General features: G+C 50.5%; 1 protein-coding gene across 2 annotated transcripts in view; it reads left to right on the top strand.

Moving 5' to 3' along the window:
- The first annotated feature begins 858 nt into the window (after positions 1 to 858).
- SORCS3 (sortilin related VPS10 domain containing receptor 3) overlaps positions 859 to 11,935 on the top strand; it is a 611,216-nt gene continuing 600,139 nt past the window's right edge. Inside the window, exon 1 of one of the 2 annotated variants that reach the window (XM_031652096.1) lies at positions 859 to 2,183. In XM_031652096.1, the coding sequence (XP_031507956.1) occupies positions 1,557 to 2,183 (627 nt within the window). In that variant the 5' untranslated portion in view covers positions 859 to 1,556. The remainder of the gene's footprint in view (positions 2,184 to 11,935) is intronic. The other variant, XM_017944309.3, reaches the window with a different exon arrangement.

The raw sequence follows: 11,935 nt of genomic DNA, 5'->3' as shown, positions 1-11,935 counted from the left end.
TCACTTCCCTTCAGCCCACGCAAAGTCTCCATCTTCCTACGGTCACGAAGGGTCTCAGCTGCACCAAGCGCGCAGGCTACACTCCTGCAGTGGCGGACTGGGGACCTGATAAGCCCACACGGCTGCGGCCCGAGTACCCTCTTAACTGGCGGCCGACACTTTGAAACAATTGAGCCCGTTCAGAAACCGACTGGGGAGAGTAAGGGCACGACCTCAAAATCCCAGGCAGCAAAATGAAGTCTGGATCTTCCTTGCAGGAGCAGACATCTCGAATACTCTCTCGCCCCACCTCTGGCCGGGAGGTCCGGGCAAGGAGAGTCCCTCAACCGAGAAGATCTGGGAAGTCCCCCGATCCCGCCAGGGCCTTCCGCCTCTCTTCCCTCATCCCCTGGGAGGCTTTATCAGGTTCTAACCCCTAGTAGTGGGGGCCGTGGGTGCTCCGGGCGCCAAGAGGAAGGGGCTGCTGAGAGCGGCCTGCCTAGTTCTCAGCATTGCCTCTTAGACCACTCGCAGGCTCCTGGAAATGCAAACACAGCCCGCGCGTGATCCGCGCGCGCCCAAAGCCCGAGCGCACACCTCTCGCCCCCGCCCCACTTGCCATCGCTCACACTAACAAGCACACATGCTCGTGCAAACGCGCACGCACGGAACCGCGCGCCCCCTCACACCCAGCCGCGCTCCCGGCCCGGCTCAGCCAGGTGCCCCCACGCGGCAGCGCCGGGTCTGCCCGCTAGCCCCCTGCGAAGTCCTCGCCTCACGCCCGCCAGCCTGCGCGCACGCACGCGCACGCACGCATTCTCCGCGCCCCCGCGCGGGGGCGCAGGCCTCGGGTGGCGGGGTTTGGCGGGGAGCCGGCCGGGCCAGGGATCCGCGAGCAGAGTCCCGGGTGCATCCCAGGCTTGGCTTCCGTGCGCAGCCTCCCCGTGCGGAGGCACCTGGCTCCCCCTTGGCTCTAGAACGCGAACAGTTGGCGTTGAGCACACAACTCCTCCTCCCTCTCCCCCGAGACCCCTGTACCCTCCCCGCGCGCCATCTCCCGCCCCTCATAACAGGCCCAGAGAGTAAACCCCCAAACGCGTCCAGAAGCGGCTCCCAACTCTTCGCCGGGAGCACGTTGGAGCCTGGATTTCGTAGAGACTCGGGATTGGAGTCTATTGCCGGCCCCTCCTGGATCCGGCTTGATTTTCATATTTTAAGAAGATTTTCTTATTATCTTTGATTACTCCTTTTAACGAAATTCTGGAGGAGCTCAGTGGGGAAGATTGGTGGGAATCTGATTTTAAGAAAGAAAGCACCGAAGGGACAATTATTAATTTTCCTCGGGTTTGGAATCACCCTCTGGACGAGAGAGCGGGCGAGCGGGAGCTAGGTGGGAAGAGTGGAGAGGATCGGCGAGGCGCGCCAGCCGGAGCCACCTCCTTCCCGGCCGCCCCCTCCCCACTCCCCCTACACACACTCGCTCGCTCGCTCGCCGGCGCGCGCACACCCCCCGCGCCGGACCCGCACCTCGGCGGGCGCCACACACTCGGCAGCCCGAGCAGCGGTACCGCAGCGGGATGGAGGCGGCGCGCACGGAGCGCCCCGCAGGCTGGCCGGGGGCGCCGCTTGTCCGGACGGGGCTCCTACTCCTGTCGACGTGGGTCCTGGCCGGTGCCGAGATCACTTGGGACGCGACAGGCGGTCCCGGGCGCCCGGCAGCCCCGGCTTCGTGGCCACCGGCGTTGTCTCCACTCTCGCCGCGGGCAGTGGCAAGCCAGTGGCCGGAGGAGCTGGCGAAGGCGCGGAGAGCCGCCGTGCTGGGGCGCCGGGCCGGACCAGAGCTGCTGCCCCAGCAGGGCGGCGGCAGAAGCGGTGAGATGCAGGTGGAAGCCGGAGGGACGTCGCCGGCAGGCGAGCGGCGGGACCGGGGCATCCCAGCTCCTGGCAGGCTTGGCGGCGCGAGGAGGAGTCGCCGGGCGCAGCCCCCAAGCACCCCGGAGCGCGGGGACGCCCGGGCTACTGCTCCGGCCGATGGTTCCAGAGGAAGCCGTCCCCTGGCTAAGGGTTCCCGGGAGGAGGTGAAGGCGCCGCGGGCTGGGGGGTCGGCGGCTGAAGACCTCCGGCTGCCCAGCACCTCCTTCGCGCTGACCGGGGACTCGGCCCACAACCAAGCCATGGTGCACTGGTCGGGACACAACAGCAGCGTGAGTACCCACCCGGCGGCGTGTCCGCCTGCTTCCTGACACCGAAGGGGAATGAGGGGGGGGGGGGGGGGGCGAGGGACAGATAGTTGCTCGGGGTCGAGGCGGGGGACGCCTCGACTTTTCGAGATAACAGGTTTGTCCGATTCCCCCCACGCCCCCAACAGGTTAACGGAGTTTGTTGTTAGACGCTGTGTGCGTTTGTTTACTGGAGACCCTAGGCTTCGGGCCGCTGGGAGGGGAGATGAGGAAGGGGTTTCTTAAAGATGAGTGGGGGAGGGATCTATGCTCACTTTCTCCCATACTTGGCTTGGAGGGTCAGTTTTCCTGTTTTCGGGGTACTTGAATTCTTGGATGAGAAAAAGGGCTGACTTGGGGCGGGAGCCTCTGAACAGACCGGTTCCTGCGACTGCCCAGGCTCCCCCCCCCCCCCCCCCCCGCCCCCCACGCGAAAGGGAACCCGGGAAGCCATTCGGACTCCCAGCCTCCTGCTCGCCTCGGGGTCGCTGCTCTCCGCTCCAGGCGCGCAGTCCTCTAGCCCAGGAGGGAGGCTCGGCCAAGTCGGCCCCAAGCCTTGGCCTTCTGTTAACCCCAGTTCCTCCTTCAAAGCCCAGGGAGCGGCCCTGGAAAGCCGTAGCAGAGGCCGTAAAAAAAGTTTAAAGCGTGAAGCGAAATTCCACACCCATCCAGCGCCCATGCCACACCGCTCGCCCTCACGCACGCACAGACACATGGAAGTCGCTGAGCAGAAAACTCTCGCCTTCACCACTGCATTCTGCGCCACAAACGGCTCCCTGAGCGGAGTTGGGTCCCTGAGCTTCCTGCACACCTCACCGCCCGCTTTTCCCCGCCACCGGGTTCTCCCGGACAAGGATGTACCGAGAGGTGGCGCCGTTGAGCCCGCTCTGGCCGACTCGGGCGTTCCGGACTGGGCGCCCGACTGAGCATCGCGCCCGCCCGCCGGGCAGCTGCAGCGGCTCGCAGCGCGTGCCCGGAGGGGCTCCCCGTACTTCGCCGGTACCCAGCGCTGTGCAGCCAAGCAAAGAAAAGGCGGGTGACAGGTTCCCACCATCTTCCCCACTTCCCTCCCTCCCGCGGTCCCTACTTCAGCCAGATTTGGAAAATCCTTTCCTCTTCTCTGGCTCAATGGTTCAGATCAGAACCTGGCGTTGGGTAGGGTGCACGCTCCAGGCGGAGGATGACGGGTGTCTGTACAAGCAGCCTTGGGGAATTGATTTGATAGGAACTCACTCCGCAACTCCCTGCCGTTTTGTATTTCTCTTCATGACCGATGTTTGACAAGATTTCTCTGGGAAATTTTTGCCTTATTTTAACAGAGCCTGGGGTGTCCAGGATTGGGTATCTAATAAGAGGAAAGCGAGGGGTCCGCAGAAGGTAGCACATAAGCAATACCAAAGTGCAGATTTCTTGGTTTCTAATGATGCATAGCGCGGCAGCCCAGTCTGGGTAGCTGATGCTGGGCTTGAAGGACCAGTGGAGTCCAGCTCCAGAAGGGCGCAGTGGTGGACTTCATCTGCCTTGGATGAAGACCCCCGCAGCCTCGGGCTGACAGATCTGGCGAGGGGTGAACAACGTGTGCCTTTGCAGGGCTGGGTGATTGAAGACTTCTAAGTCCTTTCCAAGAGGACTTGGATATGTGTGTGCTGTGCGGAGATTCTGACAGCAGGGGTTGTGAATCCCAACTTCATTTTAGTTTGATTATGTGTGTGTGTGTGTGTGTGTGTGTGTGTGTTGAGGTTCTTACTTGGTGAGGAGGATGGCTAGGATGTGTGTAAGTAAATATATCCTAGGAAGAGGAGGATGTAATGTCTTCACATCTGTGGCTTTACTACTGCCACATTAGGACAATATAAATTCACCCTCCCTGAAGAGTTTTTCTGTGTCTCTGCTTTTAAGGATTATTTTTGAGTATTTACAAAGCCTCTGAAGATGGGACTTTAGAGAAAATGCTTCCTGCAAATAGCAGTTAACTGTGCATGACCTTCTTTGCTCATCTTCAAAGCAGTTGTGCAGCAGAAGAGGTGAGGGGCAGGTCTGGCCCGTGCTTCCTGGGGAAATGACTCTTCAGTCAAATGACGGCCAACGGGGCTTGGGTACTGGAGCAGTTGGGCTTGGAGTCCTTGGTGACAGCAATGAGATTGGACAATGTATGAACAGCCCCCAGGGACTTATTGGTTGTGCTCTTGGCCAGCCTTACTGCCCATGCTAGTGCACCACAGGTGGATGTAGGGCCACACGCTGTCTTCTCTTTCCATTCTAGGGAAGAACTGCCTCTTTAGCCCCTAGGCTGGACCTGTCTCTTCTGACCACATTTTGTAGGCAATACCAGAGAGACATCCTTGATTATAAGGTCTGTGAGCCTCTGTAAAGAAGATGGAGAAGCATACTCACATGGCCCTGTCTTTGAGACTTTAAGGAAATCTCCTCGTGAGTCACTGGGAAACCAGTTTCAGCAACATTTACCCAGTTAGTTTTTCTCCTGTCCCCCTTTCCTGATGGCAGGAAAAGAAGGTGTTGTAAATAAAAGCCAGGGTGAAGAGTGATGGGGATGAGGATGCTTTGGAAAGATCCCTTCGTCATTGGTTTCAAAGTGGAGGGAGATGTCCATAAAACAGAGAACATGGGGCCTAGCTCCAGGCTCTTCTGACATGGGAAGAGAATTTTATCTTTTCTTCTGGCTTCTGGAGTATTAGACATGTCCTTCTTCAGGAGGCCACCAGTTTAATTTTTAACACAATGAGGGTTTCCTTGCTCTTCTTCCAAGTGTCTCTGATGCACCCGATTACTTGATATGAGTTCCCTTTTGGGGAAAGTTTTCAGTAACCCTATGAAATTGAAAATTGAACTCCATTCTGACCGAGTTTACAGTCAGGGATGCAGGGTGGGACATGTAGGAGAAGGGCCTTCAGCCCACGCCATTGGTCCAGTGTGTGCCCCAGGTGGTTGAGGGTACAGGAGGAGACCTTTGACCAAGGCTTGGGGTGGGTATTTGCCTTGGTCCCAGGACTGAGAAGAGATGGCTTTGGGGGCAAAGGAGAAGGAGTGAAGCTGGCTTTGGGCAAAGGAATCAGGAGGGCATGGGGCCTGGGCACCATCTCTGACCATGTTGCCTGCCAGGTGCTCTGGCTGGAAAGTGAGTGGACTTGGCCTTGGAGCCTTTACTGTGGAGGAGCGATTTGCTATTTTTTCTCTCCAGTTGCCTCCAGCTGGAATCCTGGTGATTAATGGGTTAGAGAGTGTTTCACAAACACCCAGAGGGAGCCCAGTCCCTGTGGCTTACAGGGAAACAGAAAAACACATTATTCTGTCCTTTTTCTTCAAATGAAAGAAGAAGCCTCCCTGCTTGCTCAGTGAGTTGGCAAATGACTCTGGAGAGTGGAAAGTTGTGAAGGCACAGTCCACTTCTCCGCACCCCCTCCTCCTTGGATTAACCCTTCATGCCCCACCCCCCTGCATTCCTGGTGCTGAGGTGAAAACACAGCATCTGCCCTAACATTGGTCCTCATGTCCTTCCAGCAGCGCACTCGAAGTGGTAGTGATTTGCAGGCTGCTGCCCCTGTAGTGTATCTGCTTGGAATACTTGCCAGCTAGTTCTCAGTTAATGTGCCCAACACTGCATCTTGGTGAAGAGAAATGGGGAGATGCTGATATTTTTAGGCCCTCCCAGATCACTCTGCCCTGAGCATACTAGTAGGTATAACACACAGATTCTCCCAGGCAGGATTTCCTACCCTTAACTAATTCAGCTGGACTGTATTCTAAAATATTTACTCCTAATGTGCAAAATAGTGACAGATTTGATCAGATTAATTGTATTTCACTCACTGGATCATCTAATTGTGGCTCCAAACAGATTTTTCAAATAGCTTTTGGCTGGATTGCCTTGTCTTCATCGTCCCTGCTCACAGTTCCTGTGTCACAATATCTTAATGCATTCTGCCTTCTTGGAGGCTTAATAAAGAAGCCTGCCACAGAAGCCATTCTTCAGGGTTTTGCCAAAAAAATCTGTTTTCAATTAATATTACAAGGGGAAACCATGTCAGTTGAGATGTAGCTGGGAAATGCATGGGGACATAATGGCACTAATTGCTCCTGGTCATTGCTGGTCTGAGGGGCGGTGGGGAGAGGAGGAGCTGGGCACAGCTATTTATCTGCTGTGTGATTTCTCTGATGGCTGGATTAGACGGTGTGATTTCCATCTCAGATCCTTCAGTGATTTCCAAGGTGAGCAGAAGTTGCAGACTCCTTAATTGGGAGGCCTGATTTAATGATTACAGAAATGCAGTGGCTGGAACTTGCTTTGTAGTTGGCAAAGAAGGAATGCTGGGAAGTGGCTTCTCCAGTGGTGTTGGATTTAAGGGAAGGGGAGTTGGTGACTCCAGTGGCAGGAAGGCTCAGTGGACAGAAGGGAAAATTGCTTTTTCCTTGGGCTGTGTAAATCTATTGTCAGTGAAGGAATCCTGGAACTGGATGATCTGTGGGCCCTGAATCATCTCATAAGGAGCAGAGAGGTGTGACAAAGCAGACACTCTGTGATAGGAAGATTTGGCTGGAGACCAGTGGTTTATCCAAGGCTAGGTGCAGATTGGCTAAGTCACTTAAGGCCTGTGACTTGACCCACCTGTTGATTTCCTGCTTTCTGCCTTCTTTGGGCCTCTTGGTTGGCTTGAACACTTCCCTTATAGGGAGAACATGTCAAAGGATGATTCTGCAGTAAGTTTGGGGGAGAAAAGTGGCCTTGTGGAGGAGGAGGTGGGAAATACAGAATGTGAGTGCTTAGTGGGTCACTCGGCAGTTCTGGTAAGTAGAACTGGCTTTGTGGTTGGATCGAATTTGGCTAACTAAGTTTGTTCTGGTGTTGTGGGTAACTGGGAAAAGACTCAGATAGGGCTCTGACTTTGTTGGTAGTCAGTGGAGATGAGGGAGCTTTGCCTTACACATGGTTGGCACTTGATAATGTTTGACTGAGTGAATGAAAGACAGTCTCAAGTCTCATCAAGCAGAGATGATAAAGGAATTAGAAATTGTTGTTGCCTGGGATAGCAATGATTTCAGAACTTGACAGCTGCTATAGCCAGGAGTGTTTCATCCGGTGTGTCTACATTCTGGCTTGAGGACCTTTGGTTTCTTGAATTCAAATCCAGAGTCCATTAGCCTGGCATTACAAGGCTATGTATGTCCTGGGTCTACTTCTCCAACTTTGGGTTTGACTCTTCCCTGATTAACTCCTGCATTCTGGCCAGGGCAGCGTCTTCATTGTCCCAAGCACCTTGAGGTCTCCTCCACTTGAGGCACCTTTCTTTCTTGATAAAAGGGCACCTGTTATTCATAGCTCAGTTCAACATTCCGACTCAGTGACTCTATGAAACGTTCCTTAGAAGCATATTTCTCTTCCCCTACTTATTTATAGAATTTACAGAATGCACTACACATTTGATCATATTTAGTTTAGTACTTACTTTAATTTTATATTATTTGGTGAGTGTTTTGAGGGTAAGAGCTGAAATAATTAAAACAGTACCCTCTCCCTCCAATCACCATCAAGTGTGAGTTCTGTTCTTCTCATCCATGCCTGGCAGCATGTGCCACAGGGTAGTACATAGCTCAGTAATACTGAACTCATCTGGGGAGTTGGACCGTGACTTAGCTGCAGAGTAAGAGGAGAGGAAAGACCATTTTGCCCTAAGATAACAGGTTAACACCGTCTCTTAATGACACTGAGTTTATACAACTGGTGTATTGTTTCATATATACATGTTAACATAAGATTCAGAGGGATCTCTACGCTACTTAATAAGAGGATAGAAATAAGGACTAGTTAACAATCCTGGCTTCTCATGCACTTCAGAGATCAGATGGACACTCCTGTAAGACATTCATCAATTTTCTGAGTTTTTCCTGTGTATGTGGCCTTGTCCTAGAAACTGTGGGGTTGGTAGAAGTGTGATAGAGGGGATACAAAGAAGGATGAGACAACATTTGCCTCATGGTCCTGCCAACATGCTTTGGATGTGAGAGTGCTCTTCTGTAAAGTTAAATAATATGTGACAACAAGACAGATGCCATGGGGTGACATGTGGTTAGTTGTCAAGTGATCGTTTCAGGTTATGAGCTCACAGAAGAGAGGACCCCTGTGGGACATACTACAGGAATTTTGCAGACTGTCGAGGCTGGAAGTGCACTTGCGAATTGTCTTCATCAAATCACTCAGGATAGAGATGAGGATGTGATACTCAGACAGAAACATGGCAGCCTACCTTGGATCCCACTTATTTTTTTTTTTTATCTCTTGGAAGAGCCATCCCCTCTTCACACCCATTTTTCTCCTTTCTTCTCATGTTAACAGAACATTTTCCCTCTAAGAGGATTTGTGTGTTTTCACTCTGATGAGGTGCCCATTTTATAGGTAGGGTAGACTGAGGCCCTAGGATGGGTATAATATGAGGCTAGTCAGAGAGATTTAGGAATAGAGTCTTTCCTTCTGTTCTGGGGCCATGCTCTATAGCCACCCTGCCCACCCACTGTGATGGCTGCAGACAGTGAATAACAAGCTAGTTAATGTTGGACAAGCTGTGTCTTACTAACCATTGTTAATGGGGGCCTCCTGTGAGTCACCTTGTTATTTGAGTTAGTGAGTAATTCAAGCCTGGTTACATCACAACCAGAAACATTTTGCTCATTTACTTTGATCGGTGTAGTTTGGATTTAATTATTTATGGATATGCTGTTGTTTATAGTACACTAATAAATGTTCTATAGTAAATTTGGAAAAAATAATGGAATCTAAGACCTCAGGATTGCACAAATTGCTGTCTGCTATTGAATGCATGCAGGGAAGCAGAGGAAGCCATCCCTGCTTGGTTGAGATGAGAGGGACCTGCAGCAGAGAGGGGCCAGCAGGGTTACTGGTCAGTAAAACTGTGCCCTTGACTAAGTAGGGGACTGTTACTTGGCATACATCGGAAAGAGAAAAAAACCTTCTTTGGGGGAAAGACTGGAAATAAAGCTATGTAGGATAATCAAGGATTCTATGAGGTTGTAGGATTATTTAGTACGGGTATATGGTACAACTTGTGTGAATTCATATTTGTGGAGAGATTTCATCCTGAATGCAATCCTCTTTCGGATTTGTTGAGAACGGATAGACTGGGAACCTGAAACAGGCCACATACTAAATAAGATCATGGATTGTGCAGCCAGGTGCCTGGCTTCAAGTCCTGCCTCTGTTTCTTAATAGCTGTGTGACATTGGGCAAGTTGTTACCCTCTCTGCTGTTTCTTCATATGGAAAAAGGGGGTGATGATATAGTACCTCTCACCTTGGGCTGTTGTAAGAAGTGAGATTGTACAGGGCAGAGTGCTTAAAAGGAGTGCCTGACCCATTTGTAGCAAGCACTCAAGATACTTTTAGTTTAGTTGTTATTTTTATACCTGGAAGGGGCCTTCCCTTAATTTTCAGATGGAAATGTTGAAGCAGAGGTAGAAGGCACTTGCTCAGAATTTCCCAGTGAGCTGATGGCAAGGCCTTGGCTAGATCCCAGTTCTCATCAAGATACTCATTTCAACCACCTCCCATGGTTCATGCTCCCAGTCACATGAGTCTTTGCCATGTCTATCATTTATGTCGTGCTAAAGTAGACGTTGAAAAGGATCTAGAAGTGAATGACTGGGGACCTGGATTCTTGAAATTCATAGTCAGAATTTGTAATAGAAACAGAATCACATTAGTTAGATGATTACACTAATAAGCTATGAATAAGGTTAACATTATTTCAGGGCTTTTATTGCATGGAGAGTTAAGGGATCCAGAAAGATGAAGAGTAGCTTCTCTCAGATTGGGTATCCATGATACAACTCATAGCTAATCAAGGGAGGCTTCTTGAGGGAGTGAGTAAAGTGTGTAGCTTCTAGAACATTGGAGATCACTGGATTGCTGGGGCTGGTTCGCAAGCAGATCCCATTGTGCCAAAGACTCATCTGTGCCAAAGTCATGGGCTAGACCTCGATGTTCATTTTTCCTCTCCTCTTCTGTATTTGTGCCTGTTGTGAAATGGGCGTATCACATGGATTGGAGCTATCTGTAGAATATCTGCAGCCTGTTCCTCAGAATTATCACACTAGTACAATCCACTAATTACTTTGTGGTGATCTATACCCATAGAGTTGCAGGCTTGAGTTCCCTTTTTGCCTTCACCCTGTGTACCAAGAATGGAACCTGAGAGCCCTACATAGACACTAGAGGGAGCGTTGCCCTGGGAAAGAAGTGAAAATAAATAGGATGAAATAACGAGACAATGCTGTACCAAGAATTGTTCCGAAGAAGGGAAGATGAAAAGTAGCCTGTAAGTGAATTGTGTAGGGGTTGTATGATGACCCATAGATGAATAATCAGTTGGCAGCAGGGCAGTTTTCAATCCTGGGGGGCTGATCATTCAGCCTCTTCCTACAGAAAAAAGGGGAGTAGATACAAACACGTTCATCCAGCAGTTAGATACTCAGACCATTAATGACTGAACTAACACTCTACAAATAGATTCAGCTGGAAGTGATGCTTAGGCTGGATTCTCCCATCTCTTCTGTATTTCCTTCCTTTTTGCTTGCTTGCTCTCTTGTATCTGGTGGTTGGTCAATAGGTGCTTATTGAGTTGAACAGAATAAATACTTGCTTAAATACTTAAAAGTGCCTGGATAAAGAAGAAGTGTCTTGGGGATAGAGAAGTGTCTGGCCTGCTGTTGCTGGCCTGGGGTCTGCACCCTGGGACATTGCAGCTATCTCTCACAGGCTCTCAGGTCCCACATGCCTGACTCATCCTCCCAAAAGCCTTTTTGACATCTATGGTGATGTAGGCATTTTCTCATTCAGGTGGTTAGAATCAGGTTAAAGATTACACTGCTGCATAAGAAATAAACTTTTTCTTTTAAAAATCTGTTCTCAGTGGGAGATGAAGAACAATTACCGAGTTGAACATTTTCAAGACTAGAAAAATAGCTCAAGCTGCCATATCTGAACGTGATTACACATAGTGGGGGAACTTGTCTACAATAAGAGTTCTGAGACAATGAAGCTGGTGACACAGAGAAACTTGCTTTCCAGAGTGGTGGTGGAAGAGGAGGGTATCCTTAGTGGTGAAACAGTTGCTTATCTCACTGTGTTGCTTTCAGTGTTATTCATGCTTGAAAGCAAACTTTTGTTTGAAAGATTTCTTAAAACTCTAAAACATCTTTTCTGTCATGAGAAGGTCCCTAAGCAACAGCAACCTTGAACAAGTCTCTAAGCCTTAGTTTCGCTGGCTGTAAAATGATGATAATACTGGTCTTGCAGGATTGTTGTGAATCTTAGAGATGATGCCTATAAAGGGCCTAGCATAATAGTCAATTTTAACATAAGAATGTTAACTTTTGTAATTCCAGTACTTTGGGAGGCTGAGGTGGGCAGATCACTTGAGGTCAGGAGTTTGAGACCAGCCTGGCCAACATAGTGAAACCTCCGAGCTCTACTCAAAAAACAAAAACAAACAAACAAACAAACAAACAAAAAACAAAAATTAGCTGGGCATGGTGGCACATCCCTTTAATCCCAGCTATATGGGAGGCTAAGGCTAGAGAATCTCTTGAACCTAGGAGGCAGGGGTTGCAGTGAGCCGAGATGGCGCCACTGCATTCCGTAGCCTGGGTGACAGAGTCAGATTCTTAGAAAAAAAGAATGTTAATTCTCATTTGGAGATCTGTTGGTAC

This window comes from Papio anubis, chromosome 11, assembly GCF_008728515.1.
Source record: "Papio anubis isolate 15944 chromosome 11, Panubis1.0, whole genome shotgun sequence".
Taxonomy (NCBI): domain Eukaryota; kingdom Metazoa; phylum Chordata; class Mammalia; order Primates; family Cercopithecidae; genus Papio; species Papio anubis.
This window is presented reverse-complemented; position numbering and strand designations above follow the sequence as displayed.